The 19,257-nt window shown below is 41.2% G+C and overlaps 1 protein-coding gene across 7 annotated transcripts in view; it reads left to right on the forward strand.

Annotated features, from left to right (window-relative positions):
* The window catches only part of atp11a (ATPase phospholipid transporting 11A), a 54,339-nt gene extending 44,870 nt beyond the window's left edge, over positions 1-9,469 (forward strand). For 2 of the 7 annotated variants that reach the window (XM_085263988.1, XM_085263989.1), the window contains 4 exons: positions 778-843; positions 929-1,032; positions 1,157-1,322; positions 4,202-5,546. In XM_085263988.1, the coding sequence (XP_085120114.1) occupies positions 778-843; positions 929-1,032; positions 1,157-1,322; positions 4,202-4,474 (609 nt within the window). In that variant the 3' untranslated portion in view covers positions 4,475-5,546. The other 5 variants (XM_085263992.1, XM_085263994.1, XM_085263991.1 and 2 more) reach the window with 4 other exon arrangements.
* The last annotated feature ends 9,788 nt before the right edge of the window (positions 9,470-19,257 follow it).

Genomic DNA, 19,257 nt, shown 5'->3' on the forward strand with positions numbered 1-19,257 from the left:
TTATCACGGTTCACCCAAGGTGCCTGTTTTTAGCAGAAGTATAGTGTAGCCCAAGCAGTTAGATGACCTTCAGTGTACCCATACTTTAAATTTTATGATACTAGTTCATTTTTGGTTTTGGGCTTCATCTTATTGCCACAGGCCTGTGAAAAAAGAAAATCATGCAACAGTCACTTCTCAGTTATGGTGTACTAGAATCACTATGTTCCCCATGTACCTCTTAATATAACACCTCCGAATAATTACAATAAAGGGAAAATATGCCAGTTTTAGTGCTGCACAAAATGCTGAAGGAGCTCATTGTGTAAGTTGTAGTGAAGAAGCTGCCCTGCATCGTGGTGGTCTTAAATGTGCACGATGACTTTTTTAGTGTTCATGTAAAAGGGTTTCACTCACAGAAGAGACTGATAGGAATATTCAGCTATACAATCACATCATCCTCCTGTTTTCCATCCATCAGTCATCTGATAACCAGCTCCTCACCTGAATGTTGCTACCTGAGCACACTGCCATCTGTTTGATTGATTGATTCCTTACTTGAATATGTCAACTTTTACCTCGTAGCCTAGTCATGTCATCTGAAAAGCATGTTAACGCAGGTGTGCTGAGCATTTAAGTACTGAATAAGCACAAGTAAAATTATTTACTTTAACAGGTGCTTAGAATCTGTTCACATCAAACATACAATAAAATAAATAAAACAAAAAAACAAGAAGTTGAAAGTGTTTCATGCACAAATCTGATCAATAACAGCAGCTGCTTTTTTACCTTCTGCAGATGTTTGGAAACTGGACATTTGGGACACTCGTCTTCACTGTGCTAGTCTTCACTGTTACATTCAAGGTAACCACACAGACACATCAGAACATCACAGAAACACCCAGGCAAGTCTGGTTCCAGTCTCACTTCCATCGTCTCTGTGTCGTAGCTGGCCCTAGATACTCATTACTGGACTTGGATCAATCATTTCGTTATCTGGGGCTCACTGATCTTCTTTGTGGTATTCTCCCTGCTGTGGGGTGGAATCATCTGGTATGATTAAAGAAATATTTTTGTATTTAAATGTTTACTTGATGTAAAACTGTGTCAGTCAGAGTGACGTTTTATTAGATGTTTTATTGCATTTGTTTTCATGCAGTCGTTTCCTCTCTTACAGGCCATTCCTCAACTACCAGAGAATGTACTATGTGTTCATGCAGATGTTGTCCAGTGGCCCAGCCTGGCTCAGTATAATCCTTTTGATAACAGCCAGTCTGTTGCCAGATGTGGTGAAGAAGGTCATATGGAGGACACTGTGGCCCACCACTACTGAGCGCATACAGGTGGGCACAAATGCTTGCAGAAATAGAGAGTAGTTGCATAAATAAAAAAAACAAATCTTTTTTAAAGTATTATGGATATTTTGGAATAATTGCAGTAATGCAAGAAGACTGATGACCACACATCCCGTAAATATTTTGCTTCCTGCCAAAGTAGGACGTGTTCGTTAACCATTACTTCATTTGTTCTTCAATAAAGGTCGCTGCTTCTTTTCTACATGAATATTAATAATGAAAAATTCAAGAAAGCTCAGTTTACACAGGTCAAACAGCGCCCCCTGCCTTTTGCAAGGCAGAAATCAATTTTGTGTATTTACCTACAAGCTACCTGCGTTTACTGTTTATTATTCACTGGGATGTTTCAGTTCCTGACATGTCGAACTGACAATTGTGGGTCAGCAGAGGTATGCAGGGTGTGGCTACATCCCTGCTTTGGTAGTTAAGCCTCTGTGTCTGTGTGCAGCGCTCCTTTAATTTTTAAGAGGAATGCGCACAATAGTGTGTATTTTTTTTAGCGGTTAACACTCAGAGTTCTGTGTTTTATTAATGGAGAATAAGAACAGTGTCCTCTGCTGAACCAGGAGTGCCTCTAAAGGCATTAATTGTTAATGGGTTGCAGTGTGGAAATGTGCATTAGAGTTTCATAAACAGTGTATAAAAGAAGGAAAATTGCAATCGAAACTTTATTTCAGAGCAGTTTTGAAAATGAACATTAAATAATGCTGCACAGTAAGAAGAAAGAAGGAAAGATGGGATAAAAAAACATCCTGCTTATGTAAAAAAGAGAATAAACTCAAAGCTATGGACTGATTTCAACTCTGAGGCGCTGAAAGAGCAGCGTTAACAGCAGTTATTTATCTGATGCATACTGATTCATCAGGACTGAAAGATTGGACCAGAAAAACACGATTAGGTGTATAAACACTGACATGTGGCTCAGAAATAATGAATGGCAGAAGGCATTCATTAGCAGCAAAATACTGAAATATTCAGTATTCCACTGAAAGTTGACAGAAGAAATTATGTCCATAAAAAAACAAGACGATATAATGATACATAATATATGAAGCACTGGGATCCAGTTACAGTGGAGTTACTGAAAAACACAACACAAATGTTTTTGTATGAGTAGGTGCATTGCATGGATAGCACTAGATGAGTGATGTCAGCCTTTCTGGGAAGGCTGCAGTGCAGTCTGCTTCACTTCCTTTTCCTACAGATGCTAATTATTTCTCCCTCTACATCCCAAACTCATTTTCCTATAACCTCCCTGATAACTGTGGTTGTGGAGAGCTAATAACCATCACCAAAGACTTTCCAGTATGATCCAGTCTCTCCTGAGAAGCCTAAGAAGAATGTTTACATGCTGCTGTCTATCTCATAAACTGATCATGTGGCATTTTGGAAGATCTGACATGTTTCTTTCCCAGCTGTAACTCTTCCCTGCCTTTGTTCACCCCTCCTGATCTCTTGCTTCCTCCTCCTTCTCCCTCTGTGGTTCTCCTCCCTGGCAGACTAAGCGTCGGTGCCTTGCCTCCGAGCCTTCCACCATCTTTATGCTGTCTCAGACCTCCAGCAGAATCAGTTTCTAACCCAGCCCTTCTGTAGGTGACCCTCAGCCTTTCCTACTGTCTCGTCTTTCTCTTTATTTTCCTTTCAGTCTGTATCCTGTTACTTTGTCATTTCCACTGTTTTGCATGAAGTTACAGTCTTATCTGACTGCATGCCTTTGCATCTACATCTTGATTCAGTGTGGCCTTAATCACCTTTTGTTTTAGAAACCACTCTTACTTTGATGCTTCAATTTTGAGTCCGTATGGTAGATGTGTTTGTCTTCAAATGTGTGTGTGTGTGTGTATATTTGCAGCAAGGGAGAGATAATAAAAGGTATGAGAGGGCCCTGGCCTACATGAGCTCTGATTCCTTGTTGATGGAGTAGCTGTCACAGAAGCCTACAGGGCTTCAGCACGGTAAAATGCACACGTTGCTGCTGTGTGATGGTGGGTTAACTGGTGTGGTTTGACTTTGGGTTGTTGTATTTGACTAACACAAGGGTTGGGGTGTGTGCTTTATTTGTATGAAGGTCCTAAAAGCTCAACCATTTTCTTCAGGTATTTCAACTGACTTTACTTCCAGCTGGGTGATTTCTCACATGGAGCTTTAGCACCATCTAGTGGTATAATGTGTTGCTACAGAGACAGAAAAGTAATATTTGCAGAGGAAATGAACGCATGTTTAGCTTTTTGTTGACATTTGCATGTTTTTGGTGTTTATGATTTATTATTTTTTTGTTGCTCTTAACATGCTTGCTTTTAAACCTGAACAGAATGGATGGAAAATTTAACCTCACAGCTGGCAAATTAAACTAAAGGAAATGAAATACTTTATTCATTTAAAAACAACTGAAGCTTGAGGATGTAGCATTGTGCCCAGGATCAGGTGCCTGCAGTATGCAGATGTATTCATATTTGTTAGTGTTAGGTAATAAATATATAATCTTAAATGCTTATATGCTGATTATATTGGTTTATATAAGAGAGGCCCAGACTTAGTTATAATGAGCATTAATAAGTTGCTCTAACAGCACATAATGCTCATTGCTCTCATTAAGCCTTGGGGGCATTGATGGGGTTGATGGCTATCAGGTGAAGAGTCCTGGTTTACAGGCAGTTTTGTAGTTCAGGACCTCACAGAGGCATTGTTACAGGATGGAGACTTGACTCCACCAAGTCACATGCTATCTGTTCAAACTATGGCCAGCTGCGACGTGTTACCACCTTCTTCTTTTGCATTACTCCACAAGTGCCATGTTTTATTCTTTACTTTCTCTGAACTTTCTCTTCCTCCTTGTCCCCTATTCCTCCCTTTGTACCCTCATACAGAATGCAGATAAACTCTACAAGGGCCAGCTGTCTGAGTTCACCCCCTTGGCTTCCCTCCACGCTCCGTCTAAGGGTAGCAGCCACCGGCGAGGCTCGGAAAACCAAAGGAACCCTCGAAGGTCTGAACCCTTTACCAAGAAAGTCATGTTCACACGCTGGCAAAAAGCGCCAGACTACTGCACCTTCACCCCCCTACTCCGGTTTGCTGATAGCTCCCGCCATTCAAGGCAGGGGTACAATTACAGCGGGGCCGGGCCTGAGACCTCAGTCTAATTTATTTCTTTTTCTCCGGGGTATTTTTTTTAAATCTTATATTCTAATATCAGAAACAATGTCATCCACATGGAGTTACTCAGATAAATTGGTGGAAAGCAATTTTGGAGCTTACTTACTTGCTTCGACGTTACTGAGTTGGAGTAAAATAATAAACAGTTGAGGAGACTGCAATGCTAAGTGACCTTCATAATTTCTGTCAAGTTAGCAGCCAAGTGTGGCGCAAAGCACTGTTGGACGGCTCTGGAGTGGACCCCGTCGGCAGGGCCTGGTTCGCTGCCACAACGTGCAAAGGGCTCAGTGTAATGATGTCACAGCAAACAAACTGACTCGAGCTTGTGTTTCACATGAAAAATATGTGCACTGGCCCTTTACGCCTGCCTGCCTTTGATGGTAGCTGAAGTGTACTTTACTCTGATTATTAGGGTGTTTTAATGGCTATTGTGATAATCATGCTGATGTTCTATGACCGGAATGATGATAATGAGGACGACTGTAGACGTGCTCGAGCTAGCTTAAGCTTTCTGTGATCAAACATTTTCTTGTCTTCAGTCGCTGCCATCTGTCTTTATTCCCTTCTGTCTGTTTTGCCTCTTTTTAGGACTAACTGGTGTTGCCTGTGTGCAAACATGTTATCCAGAAACACTGCTTAGGACTCTGGGATCAGAAACTGCATCATTGTAAGGAGGGTTGTAGTAGAAGGAAGAATAAATGTTGAAAAATTAGTCTATGGAGCCCGGAAGTAGCCGTATAGGGGAATTAAATTATTTTATATCGGGATGAGATACAATTTTTGCTTAATTTCTGATTCATTTGTGCAAACGATACAGCAAGCTGATTGTCCTAACTTTGATTAGCTGGCAAACGGTGGTCAAGTCAGTTAATAATGACAGAAAAGCGTAGCTCATGGTGCTTTCTGTGTCACAATATGTCTGGTTTAAAAACGTGTGGGAGCTTTGAAAGCTCTTAAACTAGCTCACCCTTAGCGACAAAACACAGAAAAGCCTCTTGGCTGTCATAAACATGAAGCAATAATTTAGAGCAAAATGATCTTGAAATAGAAAAAGAAAAACAGAGGTTCATTTATTTAAATAATTTGACATTAAGAAATGTATGCTGGTGACAATTTAACAGTTTACTTAAATAACAAAAATACATGGAAAATTTACATGTAATCTGATTACTTAAAGTCAGTATTTTGAGCATGATTATGTTTTTTAAATGTAAGCTGAAATGCAACAAGTGCAAATATTGTAGGCAAATTACAATTTTTCACATTTTTTTTATCCTGTTTCCATGGTAATTTGTTACTTTGATAGTAAAATTGAAACACTTGATTAAATGTGTGTATATATACATATATATATATATATATATATATATATATATATATATATATATATATATATATATATATATATATACATATATATAATAGTTACATTTTGTTTTATAAAGTGAACAAAAGCAGTGTTTACGTCGATACCAAAGCCAACATGTATGCATTGAGATCATCATCATACTGTACAGCACATAGGGTGTAAATACAGAGAATGCAAACGGCACAAATAGACCAAAACATGGGAATGCGTCATATTGCACGTACGTATCTCATTGGCTACTCCTGGGCTCCAATAGCAGAGTCAGTAGGAGTTGGTCTTTGTGAACATGTCATACAGCCAACATTTAAACTTTCAGAGTCACATTTAGGTAGCTTAGAGCTTTGGTGTGTTAGAAGTTTGCGTGCGTATCTGTGTGTGCTGATAGAAGACTGTGTGTGTATCTGTTAATCTCCATCTGTCCTATCATCTTGAACATAGATTGTAAACTTACCTTATCTTTGGATGACTAAATGTCTTGTAGTAGAACACAGAGGAACTGCTTGTGTGACCGCTACCTGGCTGTTTCTTATTGCCTTAATGTCGTCTTGTAAACTCTGCTGTATTTTTCACTGATATCATTTACCAAAGAAACAGCAGGTAACGCTTTATGATCACCTTTAGATAATAGCTGGTTGCTTGTATTTACTTTGATTGAAGCACTTTAAAATTATATATATTTCTCCTTTTAATATAATTCACTCAAAGTGCCCCAAATGGTTTGATGCCTTAAATAAATATCAAATCATTGATAATGTATTAAATTATGAAACAAACAGCCGGCACAACCAATTCAAAGAAAAAAAAGGAATCGAGATAGAAACACTTTTTTTTATTGGCCGTGAGACGACCTTTAACTGACCAGTAACACAGCAAAGTGTCCTCTCATATTCTGTGTACAGTAGAAAATGGAAGAATAAGTATATATGGGGTTCTTAAGTGTAAAAAAAAAAAATTGCATGTACAAAAAATGTGAAAAAAATCTATTTTAATAATGTGACAGAGAAGCGAGCGTCTTAATATCCTTTCATACTCATTTTCCACCTCATCTCAATAGAATAAGATGCTTTTTAGCTCTGCAGATCAGGTTGATTGTAGCATCTAACAGTTTAGTGCTCCCGCCCTTAAAAGCCTTATAACGGTGTTAGAGAAATCTAATGAGATTCTCCAGCTTAAAAAAAAGGGCCTTTACAGTGCGCTCTTTGAATTCTGTCTCACACGTTCCTGTTTCAACTCGTACCCTCTGTCTCTGTCTCTCTCTCTCTCTCTCTCTCCCTCACACCCTCCCTCTCTTGAAGCGATGTTGAAGCTGTTCCTACCTCTGTGACAGTTGTCTCCATCTGCCTCATCATCATCATTTCATCCATCCCCTTCTGCGTCTTCTCTGTCGTTCCTCCGTTCATACATCGACTCATCCATCGTGAGACAGTAGATCTGATGTTTTTAGTTCTATGAACCAAAGCCTTGTTGCTGCTAGAGATTCTTTAGCTGCTTTACATTAGGTGCCTTGTGCTAGTTTTCACAGCCTGTCTTTGCTTTGCTTTGTGGTCAATTTGATACTGTTAATAGGCGCTTCAATGGTACAAGGGCACAGCAGATGATGGATGTAACTGGAGGAATGAAATAACTACTGTAGGTGAAAAGGCGAATGTGAAATCGAGTTTTTATGCAGACTTCTACTGAACAAGCAGAACTGACACACAGTCAATGAACAAATACCACTTATGTTTAGTATCTGTTTTTTTTATAGCTTGTATTAAATTTTTTTTAAATAAATGCCCATGAGGGCATTTGTCTCTGAAATGTTATTTTTTAATTGTTTTTGATTATGTACAATGTGGAAAATTCTCCCTTTTATGACCACAGACTTGAAGAGCTCCAGCTCTGCTTTTTCAAATCAGCTACAGGTGATCAATGGTAGTTTTTCTTTTCTTTTGTTTTTTTCCATCTCCAAGTTTCGGAGATTTAAAGTTGATGGTAAAGCAAAAGGGTTTCTTGTACTGTTGGAATTGTCTAAAATGAAGGGTTGGTTTGGCCAAATTTCAAAAAAAAAAAAAAAGGTATTTTCTGTTGCTGCTTTACGCACCAAAAAAAGAAGAACATTCCAGATTGATCTGCTTAGTAGAGCAGATTTCGATATTTATCGAATGATATTAGCTATTTTCCGATGTATTGGCATCAGTATTTGTAACAGCCAATAAGACAACCTTCAGTTATGCTATGAGGACAGTGCATAGTTTGTCCATCAGAGGGCACTGTGCAACATCCCTTTTGGCAACAAACAAACATAATAAACAGGTAATCTGAGCCTAAATAAGCAAACTGATAACTACACGTGACAAATATTAGGGGAATGTGTTTTTGTACTTGAAATGGAGAAAAAAATCAGCACATATATCAGAAAATTGGATTTTTAAATCACCATATATCAGTTAAAAAAAATCATATATCCGTCGGGCTCTACGACTTAGAACAATTGAAGTAAGTTAGAAAATACTGGATTTTTGTTGTTGTTGTTTTTATTATCTGAATGAAGAAAACAAAGATCCTGTCTCTCCATTTATTGTTTGCCCTGAATTCTGATTGGCCTTTGGACTAGAAAGATGTTTTTCATTGTAAACAATGTACCAAGGCTTCAGTACCTTAACTGCTAAAGAATCACACAAATAACACAACAATTGTTAATGAAATGGGAGGGGGGAAAAACAAAAGTCTACAATATAATGCCATGTGAGAGCTGACAGACACTATGACCACAGGACTAAACTAGCTGGGAGAAGCAATAAGTATAATCAAACTGAAGCTGCTTGTAAATGTCTCTCTGCAACAAATGTGACCTCTTAGCACTAGCTAAGCGACAGAGAGTCACTTATATTCAAATGTCAACCATGACAGTGAAGAATCCATTATCCTGTCTGAGATCTCAGATCAGTACTTACACAGTGGTAACTAAGCATGGTCCTTGGAGGCATCTGGAAGTCTCAATAACTTACAAAAATGAAAAGTTACTGCACTGCTATTTTGGGGGAGGGGTATCTGAGAAACCCCTCTTTTTTTGTTTTACTTTTCAGAGACAGTATTTAATGTGTGTCTTCTTTATATCTCAGAATATTCCAACAAACAAACTGGATTGTGGCAAAAAAAGTGGACACTTGTATGTCTGTATGCATAGCTTTAAACAAAAGGACAAAGAGATTTGTGGTGTTAGTTGTTTCACGGAGGTACCCCTGCACTGAACCGTCATTCCTGAGGACCGACACCTCGCTGTAGAAACTTTGAAAGCCATCAACAGACCTTCTGTACCAGTCCACACTGAATCTTTGAACTGACGGCCTTTCAACTCAAATGTTATCTTTTTTTGGAAAATGTGTTATTGTATAGCGAGCTGCACTTCACATAACCGGCAGTATCTACGAACTGAGATACAGTACTGTATATACATGTATGAACAATATTTAAATGTAGTTATGTTACTGAATGTACAGTTTTTTGGGCTCTTTTTGTATACAGTTTTTAAACGGTCATATCTTGTGGATTTTTGCCAACCTTTCTGTGGCTGTAAATGGCGAACATCTGTACATTTGCTTGGAAATAAAAGCGAAAATGTGTTACAAAATTCTTCTTATGAAAAAAGCTGCACTACACGCTTCAGCCAGGAGGGTGCAGCCGAGTGCTTCTGATGTGCTTTTGATGTGCTGCTAAAGGCTGAAGGAGCTGACAAGTCAACATATGTGAAGCTGATGAAATTAATCAAAAGTTTCTTTAGTAGAGAGATCGTGTGTGTGTCTGTGTGTGTGTGTGCGCGCAACCCACCTGTGTGCACGCCAGTGTTGTCTCAAGCTCAAATACTGGCTGTGTTTAAAAACAACACAGGAAATGGTTAAAAAAGTCATTTTTAAAAATTTATTTATGTTTTGGATTTAATATGTTCCCCAAAGTTGCTCCAGGGCTCCTGTCTGCACCATCTGAGGACGTCAACAAGATTAGGATGGAGGTTTATGGATCGATTGGTTTCCCTTCATCCTTTTCACTTCTCATCTGCGCTGATCTCCACGTCCTCTCCTCCACAGCTGGCAGCCGATGAGACCTGCAAGTGTGTCTGACAGGGATAGAGAAATATCTAGGGCAAGACTGTCAGAGGTGAAATCTGGGGAAGAAGAAGAAGAAGGGGGGAGGGGGGGGGGGGTTGCACAGAAAAAGAAAAGTAGATATGAAATGCTGCATCGCGTTTATATTGTATAAGGTTGTTTTTTTTTAAAATAATGTTTTTTATCACGAGTTAAAGTGCAGTGACTCATGCAGTCACCTTTCAGATGGAAAAACCAAAAGTCTTCTGAAAAACTTCAACCATGAATACGCAGTGTGAAGACCTTTTTAAACGAATCTTTACGGTGTCTTACTTAGTAGAGACTCCAAAATTATATAGAATGGTGGGCGGTGTAATTTAAGGTGTAACAGAGTCCTTTACAACCTCCTCATCACCTGTTTCCTTCTCGCGCTGCTTGAGGTTGGATTGCTCGGAGCACTTTGGTGTGTGCTTGCGAAGGTTTCGTGACAAAGACGGGAGATGAATTCACACCCCCAAGTAATGAAACGGTGGAGACAAAAATGGGACTGGCAGAGGAAAAATCTGGATGTGGCTCCCAATCGGAGACGGCGTATCTGTCACATATATAAGGGCCACACTTATCTCCCCGAAGCTGCAACTCTGGAAGCAACAGGTGACTGTTTTAAAAATACAAGCTTTCAATAGGCGCTAATCCTGTAAGTCCTCTTTTTGAAATAAGTGTTGAAGTTTGACATGTTTTTTTTTTTTGTTGGGAAAAGCACTTTAGCCCAGAGTTAAAACTAGACTGCTAACTCAACTGAGCACAAAGAGGTGGAAATAGGCGGAAATGGCAAGCGGTCCAAGGGTAACAAAATCCACCTACTAGTGCCCCTAATGCTCATTATTCAGCAAGTTGTATCTCATTTGCTTAATCCTCACAAAAGCCTCCATGTGGAACCGCTTCCCCCACCCAAACAGGAGACTCTGGGATGTTCATGGTCCCCAGTCAGGAAACACTTCAACCTCCAGTAAAATTTGGATTCGTCTTTGTTTTCCACTTTGGTTTTTGTACGGATTAAGCAAATGAGATATAGCATGTTAATTAGTGAACTTTACAGGTGCTGGTAAGCTTTTGTTTTTTTTTAACCTGTCTTGGTGTCAAGTTAAAGTAACCAACAGACATTTTTTTTCATTGAGATGAAAGTGAATGTGTGTGTGTGTGTTTGTGTCTGTGTGTTTTCTCATCCTATTTATCTGTGGATGGAGGGCTCTTTTTCTCTTTCGGCTGTGATGGCCCTCTTTTACAGTCCCAGTGCCACTACACACTGCCACATTCTCCTCTCCACCCTTAGATGGGTTAAATGTCTCGGGCTCTTCACACGGACAGTTTTAACTCAACTAGTTGCTCCCAACAGATGGCACAGAAAGGCTTCACTTCTACACACACCCAGGATGTCCCAGGACTCAAACACACATGCAATGTTTTTTGGGGGGGAAGCACAACCTGTTCTCTCTATAGAGGCCCTTTTAAATATTAAAGTAGACTTACTGTGATGATTTTAGTCTCTGTATTTAATTAGATTTGTATTATTCAGAGTTGTATTTAGGTTATACGTGACCTTACTGCAGCCTCTCTCTTCTCTCTCTTTTAGACCACCCTACTTTCATCTCATTGGCTGCTCCTCACAAAAAGAAGGTTTGAACAACAGGTGGGAGGGGCTCCTGTGTCTTTCTTTCCCTCACAGTGATCACTTGCACACAAGCCGAACTCGTTGTTTGAAACTTTGGCCATGTTTAATGCGAGGATTCGCCATTATAACAGTTACTATACAACAGAAAATAATGCAGGAAGTGATTGTGTGTCCATTTGCATGGATTTTATTGGCTGACCTGTTGCCAGCCAGCTTTTAGCTAGGTAAAACTGGCAAGTGCAGTAACGGGGAACAAGCGTGTTTTGCTGCACCCTGCAGTTCATACACTCAAGCTAGCCTTAAATTATTAGTATAGACCTTCCACCTCCACTTCCACCTCCCCCCACACACACACACACACACACACACACACACACACACACACACACACACACACACACACACACACCCTGAGTTTGATCTCATGGCTATAATGTCAGCATGTATCTATTCACAGCATTAAATGGAGGGAGGTGATGCAGCCATCCACACGTGAAATCTACGAATTAGCTGTGAAATTGCTGTTATTTGCCACTGATTGTTTTTGACTCGGTACACAGGGTTTTTTCTTTTCTTTTCTGGCCTTCTCTTTTATCCGCACAAAGGGTTTTCTTATCATTATTATGGTTTTCAAAAGGAGATGTTTTCAGGATGGATGCACACACTCATAAATGGGAGGAACACCAAGGAAGGTTTTAACATTTTACCTATATGTTGTGCTTCAGATTTAGCTTATTCTTTCTCCATCTTATCGCCATCTCTAATGTTTTCAATCACCTTCTGCCTGTGCATCTTGTCTAAACGAGGTAAATTGTGCAGAAAGCCCCCCCCTCCATCTGTCCTCTCATCTCATCACGTCTTTGTCACTCTTGTCAATGTCCTGACACGCAATACAATGAAATACAATAGAATACAATCTAAGCTGTAAAGACTTCTAGTTAGCTGAAGGCTGAGGGGGCTGTAAGCTTCATTTAAAGTGCACGCAACCAATTTATGTATGCACACACATGTTTCTCCCAAGGTTACTGCTAAATTCTGTGTCTCACATCTGAACTGCAAATGATTTCATAGCCTATATTTTATGAGAACTGCTATAACAAAGGCATGCAGTTTAAAGCAGTGATTAATGATTGTCTGGAAATAAAACACACACACACACACACACACACTTGGGTTAATATATATTATGAATTGTACATATCAGGAGTGCCAAACAAAAGGCCCGGGTGCCTGAATTGGCCCAGCAAGGACTCCAATCCGGCCCACTGAATTGTTTCATAAAATGTGAAGGAGGGGTTGATTTGTGGACTTTTAACTGTATTTTCATAAGTTTTATAGCATTTCCTGCTGATAAAGACCTTCCCCATTCCCGTTCATAAACACAAATGTTATTATGTAAAATATAAACAATTAAACGACAGAAACGTTTTTTTCACTATCTGCTATAGAAATATCAGTTTTGTACAGTGGGTGCAAAGTAAGAAAAATAGAGTATTTTATTTGTCTAAAAAGACAAAAACCTAAGGAGATAGTGTGGAGGCATGGTACAGACGACACAGGAGCTGTAACTTTCCATTCCGACTTTATTCATCTCCAAACTACAACTGGGCCATTTATATGGATACACCGTAATAAAATGGGAATGGTTGGTGATATTAAAGTCCTGTTTGTGGCACATTAGTATATGTGAGGGGGCAAACTCCTCAAGATGGGTGGTCATTTAGAAGTCGGCCATCTTGGATACAACTTTTTTCAATAGGAAGAGGGCCATGTGACACATCAAACTTATTGGTAATGTCACAAGAAAAACAATGGTGTGCTTGGTTTCAACGTAACTTTATTCTTTCATGAGTTATTTACAAGTTTCTGACCACTTATAAAATGTGTTCAATGTGCTGCCCATTGTGTTGGATTGTCAATGCAACCCTCTTCTCCCACTCTTCACACACTGATAGCAACACCGCAGGAGAAATGCCAGCACAGGCATCCAGTATTTGTAGTTTCAGGTGCTGCACATCTCGTATCTTCACACCATAGACAATTGCCTTCAGATGACCCCAAAGATAAAAGACTAAGGGGGGCAGATCGGGAGACCTTGGGGCCATTCAACTGGCCCACGACGACCAATCCACTTTCCAGGAAACTGTTCATCTAGGAATGCTCGGACCTGGCACCCATAATGTGGTGGTGCACCATATTGCTGGAAAAACTCAGGGAATGTGCCAGCTTCAGTGCATAAAGAGGCAATCACATCATCATGTAGCAATTTCAAATATCCAGTGGCCTTGAGGTCTCCATTGATGAAGAATGGACCCACTATCGTTGTAGCCCATATACCACACCAAACCATCACGTTTGTTGTTCCAACAGTCTTGGAGGGATCCATCCAATGTGGGTTAGTGTCAGACCAATAGCGGTGGTTTTGTTTGTTAACTTCACCATTCACATAAAAGTTTGCCTCATCACTGAACAAAATCTTCTGCGTGAACTGAGGAGAACCGTCCACTAGTCCAAAGCACGGGGCTTAAGCAAACGGCCAGAATGGCTGAACCGGGGAGGTGAGAACTGGCTGTGGGCCCACTAGCTCAGGCCGAACCTGCCATAGGTTCCATGATGATGATCACCATCCAACAGTCCGGCTGTAGATGGGCGGCCGCAGTGAGGGGCCTGGGCCCGCACCAATGGATCATCCTGCAGATGTTTAAGCCGGTCAACTGAAACTACCTTCTGCCAACCCCCGAAGTCCAAAACGAAGTGCTTGTGGCTTGGCTTAATAACTCTATATGGGCCATCATCAGAAATGGGCAGTAACGCGTTACTGTAATCCGATTACTTTTTTCAAGTAACGAGTAAAGTAAGGGATTACTATTGCAAAAAAGGTAATTTGATTACTGTTACTTTCCCGTAAGTACGCTGCGTTACTGCGTTACTAAAACCGTGATTTGTTTGCAAGAGTGTCTCATGACAATGATATAAGCGAGTGCGACGTTCGTGGCAACAGCTGTGTGCAGATCAACAATGGATAATATATCGAGTGTGGGAGAGCATATGACAGTGCAGCGTTTAAAGAGTGGAAGTACTGACCTTACTTTGAGTTTGATTCCGTAAAAAGTGACAAAAATATTAGCGTCTGCTGTTCAATGAGTGGGAAGAAAACTTCTTTTTTTCAGCAAAAAGAACCCCTAAACTTCAGAGCAAGCACCGACAGTACGCTGCCACGGGAATGTGAAATTCACAGAGAAACTCTCAGATCCTTCCACTGACCGCTACGACACACCTGCACCAGGGTAAACCTCTGCCTGCCCCACTCCTGCTATACAGGTGAAAATAGAGCAACAGGACTGCTAAGTCTTTGATTTAATTTATTTTCTGCTGTGTTTTACGTGCATCTATTTGAAAGACTGAGTGTAAACACAAAAAACTATTTTATTTTATATGCTGGAATATGCAGAAAATAGGTTTAAATGTTAAACAAATTTCTTCCAGTCAGAAAATGTTGCATATAATTTAATGTTTGCTTGATGCATAAAGTTACAAGATTAAAACTAATAAAACAAGTTTTAAAAAGAGACTTTTTCATTTGATTACATTTTATATGATGGATTATGTAGAAAATGTAGACTTGGGCTGAAAGAGCTATCGCTTTATCACCTATTCAGGTTGTAAATCATTTTTTTAAAATAGTAACTAAGTAACTAATTACGTTTGAAAATAAGTAATCAGTAAAGAAACGGGATTACTTTTTTGGGGAAGTAATCAGTAATTAGTTACTGATTACTTTTTTCAAGTAACTTGACCAACACTGGCCGTCATAAAGCGGACGCAAAGGGGGTTGATGAGCATCGTGCCTGACAAAAACAAACTGAGAGGAGTCCAATGATTTTGGAACAAAAACGTCAGGCAGGCAGTGGTGCACGGGGCCCGGAACAGAAAAGGGCGCTGCGCAATCCCAATAAAACCCAGGGAAGACGGTCAACCCAGTTGCCACCCATCAAGGAAGCCCGGAGCGCAGCCTTGAATGACCAGTGAAATCGCTTGCACATGCCGTTAGCCGGTGGGTGGTACGCCGTGGTGTGGTGGACCTCGACCCTCAGGCCATCAGCCATGGCAGACCAAAGCTCCGAAACTAACTGAGGGCCCCTGTCCGAGGTAATGTCAGCGGGGGGACCAAAACATGAAACCCACGTCGACACGAAAGCCCTGGCCACCGCCCCTCGCCGTCGTGGAGGCCAGGGGGTTCGCCTCCGGCCACCTGGTTGTGCAATCCACCACAGTCAAAAGGTGTGTTAAACCCTGAGACTGCGGAAGAGGGCCAACCAGTATGACATGCACATGGTCGAGACGCCGACCAGGGACGCGGAGGGGTTTGAGGGGCAGAACTTTGTGGAACACACGCTGCAGCCCAGTCCTTCACCAATTTCCGCAGCCCTGGCCAAATGAACCTGGCGCTGACCAGCTTGACTGAAGCACGTACGCCCGGATGAGAGAGGGCATGGACGGAGTCAAAAACGCGACGGCGCCACGAAAGGGGAACAACCGGTCACGGGCGAGGACAACATGCTCTCCATCAGTTCGCCCCCACCCAGGCCCGAGAGGGAGAAAATCTGCTCGGCTCGCTCCGCATCGGAGAGGGTGTATCGCAACAGCAGCTCCTTCAGAGCGACATATTTCCCGTGTGTGGGAGGGTCCTGGAGGATGGTCATTGCACAGCGGGTGGCTAGCGGGTCGACTGAATCGCCACGGCGAGTGTAGCCGCTGCGGGAGGCAGAGGGCTCGCTGGTGCATCCACGGTGAGGCCAGCGTCATTCATGGCCTTCGACATGTCCAAATCTAGGGGCACCAATGTGGAGGTATGGTACAGACGACACAGGAGCTGTAACTTTCCATTCCGACTTTATTCATCTCGAAACTACAACTGGGCACATTGCGCCAAAAAACAGCAGAACCCCTCCTCCCGACCTGGGTGTGAGAGGAGCCCTCTGGTGGGCCACCACAATAGCATGATATTGCTATTAAAATCTCTTTGTGCTAACATGATATAACACTAGTTACCTTAATAACAATAAAAAAAAACCGTCTTGCTTATTTTTCTTCTCTTTTATTTATAGTTTATTACCAATTTCCCACCAAAAGAGTGAAACAGTGCCTCTCTGGGTTGTAAAGGCTGCATATGGTAACCCAATCTTAGTGGTCAAAGTGGGTACTGCAGCCTTGACTGACGGGACGGAGGGTCAAAGTTGACATGCTTGACTTAAAAAAAAAAAAAGTAAAACAGTTGCACTATGAAAAATTATCAAAAGTAAACACCGGCATCATAGCGTGAATTGACAGGCCACTGGAAAAGAAACTCGGAGGCGAAATATTCAGCGTAAAGTGAAAAGAAAGTAACAGAAAGTCAACAACATCATTTAAATGAAGCTGCCGCTAACATTAAATCAGCCATGGCGCCTTTGAAAGCAAGCGGCACTAGCAAGGAGAGGATAGGAGGAGGTCTGTCAACAAACAAACTGCACATGAATACTGCATTCATGACCTGAAGGAGAGTGTTCTTGAACATCAAATGTGAGTCAAATACAGGCTCTGTTCGCCTTTTTCCTGTATCTGCGTGTCTCTTCGCTGCTGCTCCTCCTACCATAGCGGGCTTTCTTTGGTGATTCAGTTCCTTGCTGGGTACTTTTTTTTTTTTTATACCAGCTGCAGGTCTTTTATGCTGATTGCTGTTTGTCTGAGGCTGTAGTCTTCTTGCTGTTGTCAACACAGAGAGAAGGAGCCTGCCGAGGCTTTGAAAGTATGTGATTTCTCCCAGTTTTGTTGTTTGCTGGTTATTTTGTCACCTGTTGTGTTGACTGCGAGATTGGTCGGTGCAGAAGGAGAAGGCCTCAATTTCTTGTTTTGTTATGCTATGTAATGTAACTAACGTGTTGTAAGGCTTGCAGGTCCTGGAGCTCAGTTTTTTTAAAATCCCAGTAATATAAATGCAAACCATGTATTTTAGGCAGCTACACTGCTGGCTGAAAGTTGGCTTTACTTTAAAGTAAATACTAGCTTGTTCATTTTAAGTTTGCAGAGCTGTATAATGCTCAAAGAATGTCTTCTACAGTGACTTGGATTATTTGATTTATTTTTAGCAGGTAAAAAGTAGGTAATTATAAAATTTCCACAAAGAAAAGGAATCGCTATGAGTGTACTAATAGTAAAATTTATGTCATTGTAAGCCTACACAGGTTTTTAAGTTGTGTATATAATTAAATGTGCTGTAAAAATAAAATAGCAGTTTTTGAGCCATTTGAAGCCAATAGCAAAAAAACAAACATCCCATTTTAACGCCTATAGTTTCAGACTCTGCTGTCCCCAGCCTGGCCTCCGTAGTTTAAATGGGATGCAAGCACCAGTAAACAGAAAAGAGGTGATAGCCTGTTTCATGTTGGCGGTGGCTAAATATGGGACACCGTCTGCATCACTCTGCTGACTGTCTCCTTTTACAAGTGCTGAAACAAACTAATCTGATTATCGTGCATCACCCTCTTCAATGCTGAATGGAGTCCAAGCACTCGAGGCAAAAACCTGACATTTCTCTGCTAACTCACTGCGATTCCCTTTCACAGCAATAGCTTAATCGCTGCTCTGAACGTGAATTATGTTTTGAGGTTTTGAAAACACCCATTCCTCTCCTTTTCTTCCTTCAATCCTCCTTTATTTCTTATAGTCACTCCTCTATTTCAGCACCACCATTCCTCTCCAGCCTTCTTGGCGCTCTCCTTTCCTCCCTCCCTTGCTTCATGTTGTCTACCAATCAGGTTGATTGATTTTATGCCTCGTCTTATCAAGCGGCGCAGCCGTTGTCAATAAATATCGCCTGTCATCTGTCTGTGCTCAGACCTGTGCACGGCAGGGAGAGCTGAGAAATTCAGTTTAGCTGCTTTTTTGAAGTTCATGCCGAGTCCACATGGTGCGCTTTTCATGAAACTGTCTTTAATCATGACCTTTGTAGTCCAGTCAATCACATCTGAGCAGTGATTATGTGTCTCTGTCAATCAGGAGATCAATCAAATCTCCGAACAAATGTTTGGCAGGAGACGACAAGAACCACCCCATTGTTGTTATCCAATGAAAACCGTGTTTGCCAAATCAGATGTACCTACATAAGCTCCACACTACTTCTAAAGCTAAAGAATAATTTGGAGCAGCCAAAAAGTTACTTACGGTGGACATACGTTTGGCTTGAAGAACATTTTAAAGTGTCATAAACTGGTAGAAGGAACTCAAGAGCAGAGTGGTTTGATGTCTCCAAAACAGTTTATTTACAGCACCAGTGCACGATATATACAGTGAAAGGAAAATCCAAACTCCAGGGAATCACGGGGAAGCTCTCTCACACTTGCTCACGTCTTCTTGCCCAATATCACACACGCTCACACGGCAGGGAGGTCACAGATTCGGGGAGGAATGTCTGTAGCAGAGGAAAGGGAAGTCACTCACAAATCACGAATCACAAGAATACTAAAGCACAAGTTCACAGGAGCTGGGCGAATCACTAACGTCTGTAGTACAATCATCCAGCGATGAGAGGATCTGTGTTCCAGCCTCAAATAGTGCTCCAGGTGATGACAGCTGATTGTTGTCAGGTGTGTGGGGCAAGGGCGGGAGCCCACAGTGAGCTCCACC

Source organism: Mchenga conophoros, linkage group LG23, assembly GCF_057382185.1.
Source record: "Mchenga conophoros isolate Kocher_MC1m ecotype Shallow Benthic linkage group LG23, M_conophoros_male_GT1.1, whole genome shotgun sequence".
NCBI classification, from domain to species: Eukaryota; Metazoa; Chordata; class Actinopteri; order Cichliformes; family Cichlidae; genus Mchenga; species Mchenga conophoros.